A 20,092-nucleotide genomic window follows, 5' to 3' on the forward strand; every position below is an offset into this window, starting at 1 on the left:
AATGAAATAATTTATTTTTGGTTTAATAATATAAATTTTATAAAGATAATATAAAATAGTATTATGTTAGAACTCAATGATTATTCTAATTATATTTTAGATTTTTTTATATTTAAAATGAATTATGTTTATCTGCAATTAGTTACACGAATTCATATACGGAGCTTTAATAAGTTGTACTTGCCCACAATCTACTTGCAATCTTGAGTTTTAAGTAATATGCATTAATAAACAGTACTTTATGCATAAAAAATGATTTTTAAAAGCTTTTGTCAAATGCTTTGTTTATAGTGTGTGTGTATATATATATGGTTGGGTTCCAATGAGGAGAGTTGAGGTGAGAAGCGTAAAAAAGGATCTCCACCATTGGATGCACTTTATGGATGAGATGTACCAGATCAATTCTCGTATCGAAATTCATGGGCGGGTTTGAGATTATAGGTGATCAAGGGTCCAGGTCCCTTATTACGCTTCTCATCTTTAACTCTCATTCTCACATTGATTCTTCGGTACATCTCATCCTAATATACATCCAAGGGTGATGATCCCTTCTTACGCTTCTCACCTCAACTCTCATTCTCATCAAGACACAACCCTATATCCAAATAGACTATGTATATCGAAAATGGTTCAAATGGGAATGCCTTAATTTTAAGAGAACCTCTTTTACTATAGTGAAACATATGTGACATTGTTGCCCATCAATAATAAATCAGACACGAACGACCTTTGCCACCTACACACTACATAGAATATTATCACGTTTGGTTCTATATAGTAAAATGTGTTTTTGTAAAATGAAATGTTGTTGAACATCTACCAACATACATATACATGTCCTTGATTTCCTCATAAATATGATGGTGGGAAACTAGGAATCCAACAAAAGAAGTTAAGGTTTGGACCACCACTTACTGGTAGGGACACTTGGCCAACACCCTTAATTTAAACATACATACATCCATACATTATACATTACACAGTACAAGTGTATAATAGTAAAAGGAAAACAAAATAAAGGTTATGATGGTAGCAATTCAACTACATATCATCGAGAAATAATCTAGAAAACATTGAAAATGTAATCCTGAAACCTGTGGTTGGGTCTAGAATATAATTATTTCACATAGTTTATTTACTGGTACAGTAATAAACAAATAAGAATCAGTCGGCCTGTTGTTGTGATTCATTAACTTACATTTCGATGTCATCAAGGTCCGGTAGGGGAAAGCGAAGTATTGCAGCAATTCCTGTGAGCTGAGCCAGTTCTGAAATTATGCAAACTTCATTCCAGTAAGCAAGAAAAACTCTTCCAACCTCTATCTAGACAACACCAAACAAACCCAACAAGGGGTTGGGTGCACACCTACAAGAGTCACCACCCTCACTTGCTAATTATAACTAGAATGTTGGTAAGCATCTCTTACCCGACTAACGCTAACTGGGTAAGAGTCTTTTCCATACTTACAGGGTAAGACTATCAGTCCTCGCAACGCACACCGGGTGAGATAAGTGACCGGGTAAGCATTTAGCTTTTCGTAAATGGCTGTCATTTGCCAAACATTTACAGGCTAAGCGCTTACCGGGTGTCACTTTCCTTCTCGGGTGAGCATGACAAGAACCGAAATCTTACCCACTAAGCGAGGGAGAGGTTCTTACCCGGTTAGCACTTCCCGAGCAAAGAGACACTTACCAACAATCTATTTTGATGACCGAAAATGTTACCCGAAAGGGAAATACTGGTGGCGACTCCTGCCGGTAAGCGTTTTAAAAACAGTACACAGTGGCTCATGATGCAAAAGCAGGTACCAATACAAGTACAAGATTGAAACATCCAAAATATGAAGTGTCTGTACTCACGCTCCCCTGAAACATGCATTGAAGAAAATACATGAGTTGTGCCCCCAGATTCCTTTACTGTGTTCACCAAATTCACATATCGTTGCCTTGTAGCTACATCAGAACTCCTGAAAAAATTCAAAACTAGTAAAAGATTCAAATAACAAATTTTCACGAAAAGCAGAATACAAAACAATTACATGGTCCAAAGAACACACACTTAAGAGTAGCATTTATTTATAAGTTGTGTTCCTATATAACTGTTCTGCCAACAACAAGGATGTAAGCCATTGTTTTATTAGTTTTGAGCCAGAAGGGGGAATATCCACATTTTCCTAAAAAGCTGTTATTTCTTTCTTTAAGAGGTCCTTATCTTGTACTTCCTACATCCCATAAGAATTGCAAAAATCATTTTTAGGCACATGGTTTTTAGGGGTTCTAATTTAATTTTTTGATAAAGATGTAGTTCTGAACTTACATTTGTGTTTGCAAAAAAGAAAAATTCATAATAACTTATATTCGCATGGACTCGGTGACTCAAAATTATAAAAAGCCATACAGTACAAGGCAGCAATTTTTATGGGACTGGATATTTTCCCCTTAAATCACTAGTTTGAGTCTCCTCACGGCCACTAGAGATTTTCCTGGCTGTCTCTTCAAATCGAGGAGCACGCAAGCTGGCCCGGACAGCCATGATTAGCAAATAAAAGAAATTATGGGACACAAGATACATCCTCATCTCACTCCTTTCCATCATTAACAACATTTTTCGAGTGAAATATTTATAACTTATAGGTCAGACATAAAGAGTTGACTGATACTCCAACAGAACTGAAGCTACGAAGACACTGACAACTGTCGACCGTTCCAAAGTCACCCCTGGTGTTAACCTCTTTAAACCTACTTTCAAAATATTACCTTGTTCCACACTGTTAAATGAGTTAGCAAGTGTTGTACGAATTACAAACCTGAAAAGCTCATCGGTGATAAGTAGTGTCTGAACAGCCATTCTTTCATGAGCAACCTCAACATGCTTTGGCCCATAACATGCACGATGTGTGTCCTGCACATGCAACAAAAGAGATCAAAAGTCATCTATACTATATTATAAAGCATTTAGGCTTTTGTTCTTAAAAAACGCTTAATTTTTCAAGGGTACAACTTATAAAACATTAAGCATAAATTATTTGAAAAAAATTCAATTTTTAAAATGTTCCTATTTTACCCTTCTTTAAAGATTAAGAACAGAGTTTCCGGAAGCCTCTACTACCCTTGCCAAATATAAGGTCAATCAACCAAATAAACAACAAAATATTTGAGATTTTTAGAAACCTCTCATAATTGATGCATTTCCAAAAAACAAAAAACCATTAAAATCAAATTTACAACAATTCAATTTTCGGTTTACAATTAAATGTTACATTCTACCGCATCGCACAGGTACACTTGTAGTACATACGAAAGAGGTAGCATGCTTGGCTTGTAATATTAGCAAGTTTCAAATCCTCTCAATTATTACTTCTCATTTCTCTCTATAACTTCAACTGTCATTTTAGCCTTATTAAATACCTAGTCAAACCCTAATATTAATCAAGTTCTCTCATCTTATCATTTCCTAGACTTCTTAAGAAAAGATTTATTAAATAGATGATATAAATCAAACCCTAAAATTAAACACCCGATCCAAGGTTCCTCTATAAATACCTATACCTTAAAACTTCTCCCTCACAGCTCAAGTTTTAAACCTTTATCTCTGCTGCCTTTATCGAAGTACTGTTGGTTGCTGCAGATTTGAGTTGTGTGTAACTGTGTGTGTGTGTATTGATAAGATGAACCTCGCATTCCTAAGGCCCATGGCTCACGCCTAGGCTCCGGGACCCATTTGCACCTAAGTGCACCTAAGTGCACCTTGAGCCTTTAACAACTTTGGTAAAATCCTCTTAAATGGATTACTAGTTCCTTCCTTATCGATGCCAACTCTATCTCCCTCTCTTGTAATTTAGAAGATTTCCCTATCCCATGAAGAACAATAGTAACATACAACTCTTCAAAGATAAAAAGAAAGAGTAAATAGCATCAAGCTAATCACATAGACTCGGCCTCTCGGAATTACCTATGAATAAACAATCTGAAAGTTGAAATAATTAACTTCAAAAATGCAAAGTATATGCAAGGTTGAGCAGGTTCATATTGATTATTAACTCGCTAACGGATAAGGAAAAAAATCACATCTGCAGGCTTAAGGTCTAACATACAAATATCATTGATCCAAACAGATGTAAAGAACACCGAGATCAAAGTTGGAACCTGACATTAGAAAGCATGGTGAAGAAATCCTTAAGAGCGCGGACCTAAATAGAAAAAACAAAGATTGTTACTGAAAGACAGCAGTTCTATTCCTTCACTAAACAAAAACTAGAGAAAAAAAAAGCACGAGTAAAGCTCTCAAAGAGAAGTGAATCCAGGAACACATATAGGTATAGCAATAGGCTTTGTTGCTACCTCTTGGGCTGCTTTTGTATCCTTGATGATACTCATCACATTTGGAGCATCAAGTACCTCTCTCAAACTATGTCTGTAAAAACAAATGTTAAAATATGATATTCATTACAGAAAAGTGGAAATGGTGGCAATAACAATAGCCAGTAAAACAAAAACCGACATTAAAATTGCAGTAATAAGCATAAGAAAAAGCCATATGCTAATACATGATAACTCAAAGGTTACTGTAAGGCTAAATAGGAATTCATTTAAGTGGTTGTAAGGTAGCATGTGCTATAGAAACGTCGTGGCATTTACAAAAGCACTAGTTGCAATTCTCTGGACTCCACATTGAACAGAGCAAATTAAAAATCGCATGACCCTGAAAGTGAATATTCTTTGAATTGTATGGATTTTGAAGAAACTGTCGCCTTCCCAAATCCAAGAATATAGATCCACATCAAACATGACCAGGCAGGCACCAGTCACCACAAATGATCAGTATATAAGCCAGAGGTGGACATAGGAAATTTTCCAAGTGGTGGCACAATTTGACTATAAGAAAAGAAGATATGGATATTTTTCACAAAATCATTATTGGTCTACTGCTTAGTTCCTTGCTTTCCGTATGTGAGGTCCTGTATTGGAGTCTTTAATTGCAATTTTTTCCAGAAACATAATAAATCTGAAATTAAAAGCTAAATACTAAGAACATGACCCAAACGGATTCAAACCTGCAATTGGGATAGGAGAAAAGCCATGCAAACCAACTCTACCAAGGGAAACTTATGTTGTCATAGTAGTTTCAAAACATTTACGGTTGCCAAAAAAATGATACAGTGGCACCTTTCCCCTAAAAAAACTTACACTACGACGGAGGAACAGTGGCCCATGCCACCCATATGCACTAGTGTGGATCCGCCCATGATATAAGCAGATGTAGATGGCATATACTTTTGAATGCCGACATGTTATTCTCATTGTCAGTAAAAGAGAATCATGAAAATTATAGTGTTATCATGCATGGCCACAATTTACAAGTTTTTACAGCAAAAGAGCAAGAAGACCATGAGAACAAGGTAATACTTACGCGGCTGGATTCTTATCTTATTTATCAATGAACTAATTAAATGTCCAAGATAGTTTCAAGAAGTAGATCTCCCATGGCTCCTAAACTCAATCTTTTCTGCCCCAAAACCTTAACCCTAACGACCTATAAATACTCAAGCTTTCCTAAACCTAACAATAACATAATTCAATTAGATTGATTACCAAGCCACTTATTTCAGGTGTATCACAAGGTTGATGTTTTACTTATGCAGGTTTTGAGGTTTATTCTAGCATACAGAAGCAATGACAGTAAAGATAACAACACACAACACATGGGACCTCTTATAACACTAACTCATAGGGATAACAAGTTTGAACACACAAGAATGTGCATGAAAACATAAGGGTGTAAACATCCTTCCCCTTGCAGTGCCGAAATGACATTGGATTGAATAAATAAATAAACCATCCATGGAAACACTTGAAAGCACACGGAAAAGATGGATGTGTACTTTCAACTCATAGTTGGTGAAAACAGACTGCCGAAAATGTTTTCATGCAAGTAAACAATGAAAGGCTGCTTTCCATGTGCACCGAAATGTTTAATAAAAAGCTTAGTAAAAAATAAAGAACAGGTCCATAATATTCATACATTGTACTCCTGAGTCCTGATAATCAAATTTCTCAGAAAAGAAAAAACCAACCTATCCATAAAAAACCACCCTATCTCAACTGTAACATCAAAAGGGACAAATGGAGAAAATACTTCTTCCAATTGCACAAATACAAGGAGAAGATAACATAATCATGTTAATCATAGATGGTAAAGAATGCTTGGGGCGGTACTATTTATGGGGAGATAGCGGGATACAAGAGATAAAGTGACATAAAAAGCCACAGTAAGACGGTACTGGTCGATAACCTAATGATGTTTTAGCAATAAGTAGAGATGCTGCAAGATCAACAAATTGCATATAGATGATGATGCAGATATTAATCTGTAACAGCCTGTTTTCAAGCTAATTAGAAAAGAAAAGGAGGGCTGTAATTATAACAAAATAATAATAAAAAAGGGGGTTGAAAAATAGTTATTATAAGTGCTAAAGACAAAAAAGGGGGCTGGAAGATGGTGATGAGGTGTTCTATGGTGGCATGGAAGGAAGCTCCTAGTTCCAAGCTCCTCAACCTTTGGTATAAATAGGCAGCATCATTCTCGTTTTTTTGTCTCATTTTATTGCAACCTTGAGCAAAAAATTCACATAGACATACAATCCCATCTTTTGTGAGGGAGAGGAAGAGAAGATTAGTGAACATGGGGAAGAAGATTGCAAAATCGAAACTCCAAATAGCCAAAACCAAGGTGATTGTTTGTTCTTTGTGTTGGTTTGGTAACAAACCTGAGATATATATTGGTATTCAACTTTTTATGGGTTTATTTATGTTTTTTACTACGGTTGGCTTGGTAACAAACCTGAGAAAGATGAGTATTCAACTTTTGGTGAATTTAATCATGTATTTTTTACTGTTGTTGGTTTGGTAACAAACGTGAGAAAGATTAGTATTCAACTAGACTAGGTAGATAAGTATATAAACCGATAGCAACATCCTTGGTCATATCTTTAACATACTGTATGTTATCTTTAACAATTGTTTAGTCCGCTGCCCTTTATGGTCAACTCACGATCCATCAAACGCGTAATGGTTCCTTTCATAAACTAGCCCAGCCATCTCTCGAACTAATGCTTCATTCATCACTTGGTTATTGTTTTCTTCTATTTCATCGTCACGATCCATCCAACGAACAACATGTCGGTAATGGTTCCTTTCGTTGAATGGATCGTGAGTTAATCATAAAGAGCAGGGGACTAAAAACAATTGTGAAAGATAACCTACACTATGTTAAAGATATGACCAAAGCGGTTGTCGTCGGTTTATAACTTATCTACCTTGTCTAGTTGAATAGGAATCTTTCTCAGGTTTGTTACCAAACCACCAGCAGCAAAAACATGATTAAATTCACCAAAAGTTGAATACTAATCTTTCTCAGGTTTGTTACAAACATACTGTAGTAAAAAAACATAAATAAACCCATTAAAAGTTGAATACCAATATATATCTTAGATTTGTTACCAAACCAACCCAAAGAACAAACAATCACCTTGGTTTTGGCAATTTGGAATTTAAAATGTGCAGTCCTCTTCCCTTGCCATAATCTCCTCTTTCTCTCCCTCAACAAAGATGAGATTGTATTTTCTGCTGGAGGTTGCAATAAAGTGAGACAGGGTACAAGAATGAGGCTGCCTAGTTATACCAAAGGTTAATGAGCTTGGAACTAGATGACTCACCCCTTGGTGTGGCTTCTTCCCATGCACCACATGCCACCATAGAATACCTCATCACCAGCTTCCAGCCCCTTTTTTGTCTTTAACACTTATAATAACTATTTTACAGCCCCTCTATTATTATATTACTATTATTATTATTTTTATTATTACGATGATTTTTTTTTATATTCAACAGCCCTCCTTTTCTTTTCTAATTAGCTTGAAAACAGGCTGTTACATCCCTTGTGCTCCAATTCAAAATCAATTGACAATTAATGGTGTCACCCTCGTATTATATATAATTAAGAATCGTTTCCAATCGATTTGAGACTTGTACCCTACACAGATGCTAACATGGAGCCTGGAACAAGAGGTTGTTTCTTTTTGGCATAATGAGCTGAACGGTATGGGGAGCTTATTCGCTCAGTCATATGTGGTTGTTTCTTTACGCTTAATGATTAAGCCATAAAAACGATTTGGATTATTCCGTAAGAATTCCCTCTTTGCCTTTATGCATCAAGCCAGATTTCGTTCATTTATTCCCCTGTTTTGTTTCAAGATTTTATCTTTTCAGTTTTTGTTTCTGTTTTTAATTTCTTTTCTTTTCATGTTTTGTTTTTTTAAATTTCTTCTCTTTTCAATGTGTGCTTTAATTTCGTTTGTTTTAATTATTTTCCTTTTCAATTTTAATTTTAACTATAGTTCTTGATATTATGTAATGTGATATCATAATTTAAATGTTCTATACCATTCATATTTTATAGTTAATAAATGATGATCTTTTCTATTGTATTGTATTTAAATAAGTATTATTTTCGATAATCCGCCAAAAGAGTACAACTGTCATTTTACTTCAGACTGTTCATTCAGAGCATAACAGAAACAACAATTTCCCTTTAACCAACCAGATGAGTTTTACCAAACAAAAGGCTTAATCTAAGCATGCTTAATGGGAAAAAGAAAGCAGCCCCTAAGACCGTTGAGGCACAACTTAATAGCTTGTTGAAAGAACAGATTGGATGAGTACAATCATAAAGTTGACTAGCAATGGAGTCACCCACCATTGGATCATGCCTATTGAAGTAGATTTTTTTTTAAATCAATGCGAGACATGTACCTTTAACAATACAAATTATTGATTTTGAAATTTTCCCTACTAATAAATTTGTATGTTGCACATTCAATTAGTCTCTAGCAAGTTGTTTGTTGTGTATTCTTATATTCAATATGTTGGTGTCTTTGATAACTGTTAAATCCACATTATTTGAATCCCAAAGTTATTGATGCTTCAAGTGTTGACGAAAGAAGGAACATGAACATACTTGTATCCCGAAGTCGAGTGCACAAGAATGATGCGTGACTTGTTTTCAATTATATGCCTTAGATCTCTCCTTTCTGCTTCCAACATTAAATGGCGATGAAATTGATCCTGAAGTACATATGAAAGAAACCCTCAGATATAGCATATTGTCAAATGCAGTATTGTCACACAAAGACCACCACTGCTATCCTACAGATGGTGTCAAACAAATAAGTTTCACTAAATGGACACTTTCTTTTTCTTTTTTATTTGAAAAAAAAAAGACAAAAGGATATCATGGTTGTTTCCTAAAGAACACTTGCTATAGATCAAAGATTGAGGCCACAGTCAAGTCAAGTTTTTAAGGAGTAGCATCTAAGAACAATATAATTTATACTCCTATTAAGGTGTCATCTTCTACAAGTGAAAATGGTCTGAAACCTGAAAGCATGAGAACCTGTTAATGTATAGACAATATACAAGAGGGAAGAAGAATCTAGACAATAATTCCATGATTGTGTCGTTAATAATTCATAGGCACAGAACTTCCTAATATAGCTTCCACGCCATCATCCTTATGAAATAATCAAATCATTTCAATTCAGTAAGGCTCGATGGAGAGAGACATAACAAATAAAAAATTCCACAAAGCTAGGAAATCAACTTGACTTTCCTTTGATATTGGTCATCTCATTCTTTACAGCTCCCTGAACTTTGATCTATTGATTGTTTGAGGCACTGGTCTACCAGGCATGAAGCATAGGAAAAACAAAAATTGTAGCCAGAAAAATATAACTGAAGTGTACACACATCCATTTTTTAGTTCATCATTTGAAACCAAGTAATATCAGCTTCAAGTACCAACCTTAGTGAATCCTGGACTTGCAATTACAGCACATCGAACAACTTTGAAGTCAATATGCTTCATAAATGCCTGGAGAAATAGAACAAACTTTTATTGATTTCCACTTGCTTCCATGGAAGTGAACCTAGTTGTGCAATTATAGAAATAGAATCATCAATGGTACAGGAATAAATATAACAATAGCAGCCGTTGCAACTTCAAATCAACTCACTTGTAAAACATTCTCATAAAACTTATTCAAAGCCTGTAATACAAAAAGATCAATATTAGATTAGAATCAAGTCTCCAAGTATGTGGAATCCTCCGAGATTTAAAAACACTGATTTAATTTTGAATAGAAAAATCAAATAACTTAATTTTGTAACATACTTTGTCATAACCAGCTACAGAAAGCCCATGCTTGCGAGGAATCGAAGCTTCTATCCGAGAACGTGTAAGTGTCACACTGATTTAAAAAGAAATACCCGGCTTAGCATGTGCAACTCTTGAAGTACATAAGAGTTTAAGAATAAAAATAGAACTAATGCCTAAATTGGCAGCCTTGGTATACTTTATTTGCACATCTAGGCTTCTATTCTCAAGAGTTGGGTTTAACATTCGTTAGAATTTTTATTTTATTTATTTCTTAATGTGTTCATGATTACAATCAACTTAACGAAAATTTACATACTATATATGGTTGCACTTCAGAATAGAATAGAGGACAATATGATATAACAAGTTCAAATAACTGTTTAAATAATAAACTACCATGGAAAGACATCCATAAAATCACTAACACAAAGAGGAGAAGAAACTTATAAAACATAATATGATTCTAAAAGCATATCACAATTATGTTACCTTTTACCTACAAGGAGGATATGTGCCAAGCCTTCTTGCATTAGCACCACTGCAAGATCAGCACTGGCAGAAGGATCTAAATCAGGATAGAAAACCATCAGAGTGAAAAAATAATAGAGCTGATGCATGAACTTTTTAAAAGATAATCATACATCACATTCTCATCTTTAACAATCTACATGGCCTGCAATGAAGGTGAACTAAATTCTTTCTCCCATCCTTGCTTGTTTGGATAAATTTTGGCAAGGAAATGGTTTAGTAGCCCATGAAGTAATGGAAAAGCTATTGCAATAATCAATTTTGGGTATCAAGGTGTTTCGATTTTGGCTAATGAAAATAATATTAGGGCTCAGATTTGATAAACTGACTTACAGCTTTTGGTTGCACTATTATACCAATTACCAAGCAGATAGGCATTTATTTGTTGTCACATGACCATCCCCCCCCCCCCAAAAGAAAAAAGTGTACTTGATCCAACATATTAAGAGTGGAAAAAATAAATATCAACAACCAAGTTAGGAAATTAGCCAGTTATCACTGTCAATGTAATAGAAACACTTTTAAAGGTTAACCTCTCTTACAGCTAATTGCCTACAGAACTATTATCCCAAAAAGATTGTTACATAAGCTGTCCATGAGTGAGATGAATAAAAGAAAGAACAGTTTCAACTATTGACAACAGCACAACCTTCCTTGACGAGACCAGGTCCACTGAGAGAACTAGACATTCAGGTTCATCATAGAGAGAGGAAAGAGGGGAAACTGCAAGTACATATTAATAGACTTTTGGCCTCACCGGTACTAAAGCCACTCAAATAACCTTGAGGCAAGAATACAAACCCCAAAAGATCTCAAAATACTAGAGTGTGTTTGTGTGTGTGCAGACCAAACAAGAAAAAAGAAGTATAAACATGGGTCTTTAAGAAAAGCCATTTCACAAGCACATATGCTCTCTGAATAGCAAGCAAGAGAAAAATAGCATGTTTAATACAAGAGTAAACTACGATTTTCGTCCTTGTTGTTTGTTGTTTATAACGATTTTCGTTGCCGGTCTTTAAAAAAAATTCATCCCTGTGGTTTGCATTTCGTTGCTTTTTTCGTCCCTCAAACTAACTCTGTTAAAAAATCCATTAAATGAGGGACATCTTGGTCTTTTTACCAATTTTAATTTTTCATTACAAAAATAAATAACAATATATATTATCATATTTTACATTTATGTTAATATTATATATATGTAATTATGATTGGAATATATACAAACACAATCCAGCTATCATCCTCGCCGCATCAGTATCATTGCTGGCCCGTTCCCTTCCGGCAACCACCATTGCCGACTAGCCTCCATGCAACAACCCCCCCTGCGTCGACCTCATCCTCCCTTCTCCACTCATATCTGGTGAACTCCAGCACCACCTCCAGGCATATCCAGATCCGCCATGTACCACCATACCACTCCGATCTCAATGTTCAACCTTGATCATGATCTGGATTTGAATGTTCGAAGTTACCCAGATAATGAACACTCCTCACTTCCTTCACCAGATAATTCATGTGCGTTGGTATTTTGATTTTATTTTGGTTTTGTTTTTGGTTTTAGTTTTGAATTTGATTTTAATTTTGATTGTCTTTGGTTTTAGTTTAGATATTGTATTTTTATCTTTAATTATTGATTTTGATTTTAGGTTTAAATTTAATGTTAGGGATGAAATAGTAAGGTGATGGAGCTCTCATCAGAGAAGACATTGGTTCTCTTGGAGGAAGGGGGTTGCTGGAAAAAGGGAAGGGGAATAAGGACTTGCAGCGCCTATTAAGGGAAAAGGGGAAGAAGATGGGCTGAGAGGGTGGGGGTGATGTGGGTTTGGGGTAAGTGATTGTAGGCGGGTTTTTTGTTTTTTTTTCCTTTTTATAAATGCTTTAAAGATTTGTAATAACTTTGTAACAATAATATATGATTTAAAAGAAAATAACAAAAACAAAAATAAATTAAAAAGACCAAATTACCCTAACTTAACAGTTTTTTTTCTAAGACTGTTAGCTTCAAGGACAAAAAAGAAATAAAATACAGACCACGGTGACTAAAAACGCAACTTTTAAAGACCAGGGACGAAATGCGTTATAAATAGCAAACCATAAGGACGACAATCGTAGTTTACTTAATACAACAAACCGGTGCCTCATTAAAGTTCTGAAGTCCTCAGGCGCCTGTTAAATTATGTCACCATACCTGAGGCTTGATGAAGTGCATCTATTGCTAGTGAGTCCCAGAAGACCTGCAATATAACAGTTAACCCACTAAGGAAACAAGTAGTAACTAGTAAAAAGATAAAAGCACTATCTGATAGAACAATAATGGAGGCACAGGCATGTATATGAAGACAGCGGATCCTGCATGAGTGAAACTTAAATATTGTTCCAACCAAATAGCAACATACCAGCAATTGAAGTATATAAAAATGCTCAAACTGCATTGATAAAGTTTGAGAGGACATGGTTTCTCCAAGGACATATTACATATCCATATGGATATGATTGAGTCCTTGGATTTCCAAATTAGTGTAAAGAAGTGCTTCAGATCATTGCTATTGGACTCAGACCTGTTCTAAAAAGTCCAGGTATTTCGAATTGTCTGTTGACAATTAGCAAGGTCTGCGCAAGAGATAGGGACAAAGAAAGAGATGGGATAAACATACTTTTCAAGTGATACGAATGTAATGAACAGCCAAAAAGGACAAATGCACTTTACAAAACAGCAATACAGTAGTGTTGAGTAGAGAGTTAGAGCTTTCTTAAACAGATAAAATATTGTGAAACATACCACTGAAAAATAGAAGAATAATGCGGTACCCATAAAAATTACCCAAGGGAGGATAATTATGAAGAGAGAGAATGTGCATTTACCCGCATCTTTTTTTCACAAAGGGCAATTACTGGAGGTTGAAAGAAATTTTCGTGAAGCATTGAAAGAACATTTATAATTGGAAGTACAGAAAAAACAACAGACTCCTTTAACGAATTAATTGGCATGCCTCACAAACACATGACAGACCTATAAAATATATTTGACAAGCGTTGGACCTTAGTTGGAGGATTTACCTACTGAGCTACAAATGGGTGGACTCATGAACTATGATGTACTTCTAAAGTAAATACATCCAATTGCTGAGCTTCTACTAAATGAAATGGTTTTATAACAAGAGTGAGACTACAATAGATATCTATATAACATCTATAAGCATCAAACAATGTCTTCTGCTCAGGATATACATGTTCAGTCAAACCAACTGATATGACAATTCAAAGGTGTGATACAGTGGTTTTGTTCAATTAATAGGTGGCCTTAAGCAGATTATCTCATGCATTAAATGAATATCATATCATATGAGATACAGTCACTATCAAAATTGATACTCGATATAGCTTCAGCCCTGAAGTAGATAGGTTAATCTATATGGCAAAGTGTGCCGAACGTCAATACAATTGATGGATTGCTCAATGAACTTGAAATTGAAGCATACCTTTCTCAACACAAAAGGCCGATGTAATTCAATTTCAAGTGTATGAAATGCCCCTATCTGCAAATAAAAAACATGAGGTAGACAAAGTTGGTCTAGAATATGTTTACATGTAAAATCAATATACAAAAAAAATTGGTTTCTCTTTACTTACAGCACTTCTGTTTCTTAAGAGAAAAGATGGGTTTGCAGGTGGAATACATATAATTTGGGGGTAACAGAATGAATCAATAAGATTTGAAACTCAGTATGACCTCTGTGCAACTACAGCCTCTTATTAAATCTTATTTTCTTAATCACAAAATTTAACATGCTTAAACAAAATTGGCACCTACTTTTACATGTTCATTTTCCAGGATGTTCTTCCCACGTATTCTCAGAACAGCACCTTCTTTGTCATAATCAACATTCTGCAAACACTCTCACAAGTAAAAATGTTATCAACGTGTAATAGTTGATGCCAAGACAAAAGCACTGTAGCACTGACAACAAGATGGGAATGAATGCAACATCATAATGCTGATATGTTAATATGTCATACTAAGGGCTCAAAAAATAACTGCTTTATTTCAATCTGTTATCGTTTGTTAACTTTTGCAGTATGGAATATGATCAATGTAAGATGGTAGCTGAAGAGGAGACCACTATTTTAAATTGTAGATGAGAAGTGCAAAAGACCACAGTCATAAATTCTAAGTGGGAGAGAGGAATCGCTGGTGCATATTTTAGGATGACCTCATGAAACTTTAGATTCCATAAACCCACCTTACCTCAACTTTGATTTCAAGTTTTAGTTTCACACGCTCTGCTTCTCTTGATCCAGAAGCTGCTTCTCTAAGAACTTTTCTATAGGGCACACAAAGAAACATAAAGAATGGGTATTATTTCCTGTATGAGAACTTCTATTGTTTTGTAACTGTAAGTATTTAATCATGAAGGATGAATTTGAGCAATAAAACAAAAATCTGAAGAGTGAAAGATAATAAGGAGATGCTTGAAAGACGCAAATAACTGATAAAGTTTGCTGCTTACATGATGAAAGCAGTCAAAATATGAACGTTTTGAAGCAATGTTGCAAACATGCACCAATTTACTGACATTCCAACCAAACCAAACAATCCCAGAAAGTCCCACCTGGAGGTGGGTTCCAATTTGCTGACATGGAAATATGGAATCAATATTCTTGATTCCAATATGAGATACACAATGTTAACTATCATGATCTATAAGTTTTGCAACCCTCTGAATAAATGAAGCAACTATTACATGACATGTATTCACTTCTTATGACTGGACTGAAATGATACAGAATCTAATTGTTTTTTATTCAAAAAAAAAACATCCATCAACAATCTGATTCATGAATATCCACCAGTCTTGCTTATAATTTATATTAATTTTATAGCAGTGATGTTCAGGATGATAAGTATCTCCAACCATCATATCACCAGACTTATAAACTATAAAAAGCTTATAGCTGCCATAGTTGATGTATAGAACATTTTCAATGTTCTAAAAACATAGAAGACAAATAAAATACATAACCCTCAACTATAACGTGGAATCAAAGCTTTAGGTTACAGCTAGCTGAGGGTTGCTTTTTGGCTGTGGCAGCATTTGGCCATCTGAAACATGATAGTCTTTAGCTCCAGATATGTCCTTCGCAGCTACCACTCCCACCAATGAATGGACTCAGCGTCCTAGGGTACACCAGTAAGCCCTTGAACATTGTGTAGGATGTGCCACCATACTGTGAAGTCATAACCATATGAAGCCTCAAAATTGTCCCCCTGGGCATCTGACAAGCTTCAGTGCACATATTCAGTGTTTCCATGGCTTATCCTACCTTCAATCTAATGTACTGAAACCTCATTGGGGCTTCGACATCCATGTGTCAACCTGATGAACACTCAACCAGAGCTTCGAAAGATCAATTAAACAAACTATGTGGCATTCTAGTGAAGTATTACATAGGGGAGGCTCCTAGGTTTGCGATAGTTTTACATAGGAGGAGAAGCCCACTAGACCACGACTGTTAAAGCCATCCCAACCAGAATCCTATATCCAACAACAAAAGAAACCACAACAAAGCAAACCAATATGGAAGCATCAGTCTATTACTTGCAGGTTTGTGCAAACAAGTATAGCCTCCTTTAGATCATTCAGCCGAGCGTTTCTTGACTTGATATTTTAACTGCTAAAAACAGCCTTTTCGTAACTAGTACCTCATAATTGCTTCAAAGAGATAGCTTGAATATTACTAATTTCTACTCCTTCGATTCTTTGCAGGTCTCACAGTAGCAAGGTCAGTTACCCTTGGTCATTCAAATTATTTATTAGCTTACTTGTCAGAAAGTAGCATTCCCCACGTATCAAATTATATTATTTAAATTCATGTATGCTTAAATTACTGCAGACAAACCTTACAGTAACAGCCATGATAGTATCACCGGGAGCAATTAAATTATAAGCGACCCACAAGTCGTCTGATTCGTCGGGAATCATCTGTTTCGAAAACCAATATCAAACGGACAGCAATGAGAATCAATGATCCAGAGGTGTTCCTCCGTAAGTTCTTGGTGAGAGAGACGTATTACCTTGACGCTGCCAGGGCCATCCGGGGCGAAATCTCTCCGAACGATCTTCATCTCAAGAACGACTGTGTGTTCTTTGTCTTCGGGTTTTTTATGTATATATTGTAGTTGCAAACCCTTTATTTAGACGAGGGAGAGCCGTCTATCTATTTACAGTAAATTACATACTTAGTCCCTGGATTATTGGTCTATGGCCAAAAACCGGTCTCTGCCGGTCCCAATCGGTCCTCACCTTTCTCATAACGGGCCATTACCGGTCCCGATCTCGGTCCCAGTCCCGGTCGAAAATGATAGGACCGGTATAGGTACTTCATAACCGGTTATGGGCCGCCGGTCCCGGTCCCAACCGGTCCTCGCATTAAAAAAATAAGATTTTTTTTTTATTTTTTTAATGATATATTTTTAATGCATTATAAAATTTACAATTGAGTCACTTAAATACATTTTAAAAATACGTTTTAATATAATTAAAATTACGTTTTCTTATAAAAATACATTATAAAATTATTTAAAAATGCATTTATTTATAAAATTATTTGAATTTTCGAGCCGGGCTGGACCGGTCCATAGTCGGTCCCGTAACCGGTCCCGGTCCCGGTCGGTCCCGGTCCCACGAAACTACCAAAAACCTTAACCGGTCTCGGTTTTCGGTCCCATAACCGATCCTTACCGGTCCCGGTCCCGGGCCGATCCTTTGTCGGTCCCGGTCCCGGTCCCGGTCCTCCGGCGGTCCCGGGCCGGGCCGATTTGGCCATCTCTATTGGTCAATATGCATGTTTAGTCCCATGCTTTTTTTTTCACAAAATGGTTAATTTAGGATGGGTCTAATACACGGACCAAAGGGATTTGTAGAAATAGCCAAAAAAATTGATCTTCCCATGTCTAGGAGTTTAGCTCACTATGAGCCCAAGTCTACCCTCATCTTTGTTATAGAAAAATCGCATATTCCAATTTGTACAACCCAAATCTAACTCTCTAGTATAGGTGTGCATCACAAAGAGATACTAGTTGTTATCAATAAGAACAACCTTTACGGCTAAAGGTAAACCTCTACCTCTAGTGATGTTCCCAAGCTTCTAATTTATGTTCATACATGAGGCAGTGACAAAGAACATCCTTCCAACAAAAAGGCAATAAAACCCCTTTATTTATAATGAATAGCCACAAACCCACAATTCTGAAAGAGGGTTACCCCAATGAAAGGTCATTGTCTAACGCTATGTTGAAATTCGTTCCATCCTCCTCCCTTTAATTTTATGGTTATAGGGATGCCATACTTGCCTCAGAGCTAATGCAAGTTACCCCAAAGCATATAGATCCAAGTTCAAGTAAGGGGTCGAGTGAGGAAAGTGCACAAAAGAACATGGGCAGTGACCATGAGCGTTCTAACCCTAATGTTGAGAGGGAAAATTAGAATGTGAGCATGAGAAAAGATGCCACCAAAAAATAAGTTGAAGGCATACATGAGAGCAACCAACCGAATCCAACCCGAGCTACCACAATCTATCCTTAGTGATCAAGCATTTAGGGATATTAAAGAAAGACATAAGCTCAGTCCGAATCCAAAAACCCAACCATACCATCTAGAGACCACTCTTCTAGTCTCTAAACTGCATTTACCCGAGGAAGCCAATCATCCATCATTGTCCTCTCAAAAGGACATTGATGTAGAAATAAGAGTCTCATCTCCTTATGGCTCGATACAAAACCACACATGCAGAGGCATCTATTGCCCACGTTGACAAAAGTGTGTTCCTCGGGTCCATAGATGTAACACCCCAACTTCCACATTTGCATATAAACATGTACTTCATATAAAAGAAATACAATTTACACCACACTGGTCCCACTAGTACAAGAAACTTATGTTACAGAATTTAGAACTCAAAAATTCCAAAAGAATGTTCTTGTACAATAGCATGCATAACAACATGCATCTTCAAAATACATCAATCAACAGGTTGATCTTCAAAATAGCAGATAAGCATATAAGGGAAATATTCACATCTTCCCCTTCCCCTTATTATCTCGGGACCCAGCCGGACCTGCAATGCATATTTTAAAACACAAAATGAGGGTTAGAGTAGGAGGTCTAATGAGATAAGAAGAAATATCACTCAGGTCCTCATAAACACATTTGAATATTCAACCATTTGAATTAAATATAACTTCAGTATAACAAAATTGCAAGTTATAGAACGATTCTACCATACAAATACCACTCTAAGTCCTCATAAACATCTAAAATATAACTCTCAAGCTCACAAGTTACAACTGATCAGAGCTTATGGTCTCAATCTCTACGATCATATAAAAGAGTACAATAAATAACAATCACCGGAGTTCTTGGTTATTATCAAAAACTTTTAAGATACAACCAGATTTAAATTTAAATGAAAAACTAATTAAATAATAACAATGACCCTTCGGGTTTTATTTTAAATCACTACTCTTTGAAATACTTAAATATGATATCTCAAAATCATTTGAAAATACAACAATTAATGCCTCTGGCTATAAAACATTTTCCCCTTCTCAATAACATCTTTGTTATCATTTCAATAAGAGCAATATTACTAAGTCTTCATGTCACAAAGAAATGTTGACTCAGAGTTATCACATCTTACGGATGTGACAACAAGAGCAATGATAGTAACCACACACACAAATGTCACCCTTATCCAAGTGTACACTTCTCCTTGATATGTCACCCTTATCGCATGATACACCTCTCCTTGATATGTCACCCTTGTTTCCACCTCAAATCTACAAATAAATCTGTAGCCATAATTGCTTAAAAATAGGTTCATATCAGAAACTTTAATCTAAAAAACTCTCAAGTTCTTAAATCCACTTTTCAATTTCAACTCAATATTTTCTTTCAAAGACAACTTCTCATCTCATTAGCTTTGAAAGAAACAACAATACTTTTTCTCAATTTATAAATCACATTTGAAAGATACAAAAATGCCCTTTCTCAACATAAAACAGTTTAAAACTGTTAATCAACATTTGTGAAAACAACTTTTTTTATTTCACAAGTTTTGGGCGATAACTGCCCTCATCGGCCAACACTATGGCCGATGACTGTTGATCCTCTCTCACAGTGATTTGATGATAATCCTTTTTCACTTGTACGTTGTATTTATGTTTCTGCATTTTCAGTTGCAGCGATCTTCACTGAGTATGTTCAGTGATCGCTGAAGAACTTGCATTGTAAATCTATCACAGACAGCAATACTTCAAGAAGACAACACTCACACCAAAGAACCTTCAGCAAA

At 35.7% G+C, this 20,092-nt stretch overlaps 1 protein-coding gene across 3 annotated transcripts; it reads right to left on the reverse strand.

Annotated features, from left to right (window-relative positions):
• Window positions 1–930: 930 nt before the first annotated feature.
• On the reverse strand, window positions 931–16,892 carry LOC112525834 (protein PELOTA 1). 3 transcript variants are annotated; one of them, XR_003070447.1, is made up of 16 exons: window positions 16,815–16,892; window positions 16,640–16,722; window positions 14,988–15,063; window positions 14,553–14,627; window positions 14,221–14,277; window positions 12,930–12,975; window positions 10,703–10,778; window positions 10,229–10,304; window positions 10,071–10,103; window positions 9,860–9,928; window positions 9,017–9,123; window positions 4,342–4,414; window positions 4,147–4,190; window positions 2,808–2,902; window positions 1,861–1,967; window positions 931–1,268 (listed from the first exon to the last, which is right to left on the reverse strand). XR_003070447.1 is itself a non-coding variant. In XM_025136117.1 (16 exons), the coding sequence occupies exons 1-16, from the start codon at window positions 16,863–16,865 to the stop codon at window positions 1,195–1,197; spliced, it is 1,137 nt and encodes a 378-aa protein (XP_024991885.1). In that variant the 5' UTR covers window positions 16,866–16,892; the 3' UTR covers window positions 931–1,194. The 3 variants fall into 3 exon arrangements, 2 of the variants coding, with proteins under 2 accessions (XP_024991885.1, XP_024991884.1); XM_025136117.1 differs by having other exon boundaries at window positions 4,152–4,190; XM_025136116.1 differs by having other exon boundaries at window positions 1,810–1,967; window positions 4,152–4,190.
• Between the last annotated feature and the right edge of the window lie 3,200 nt (window positions 16,893–20,092).

Source organism: Cynara cardunculus, assembly GCF_001531365.2.
Source record: "Cynara cardunculus var. scolymus isolate 2C chromosome LG 13, CcrdV1, whole genome shotgun sequence".
Lineage (NCBI taxonomy): Eukaryota > Viridiplantae > Streptophyta > Magnoliopsida > Asterales > Asteraceae > Cynara > Cynara cardunculus.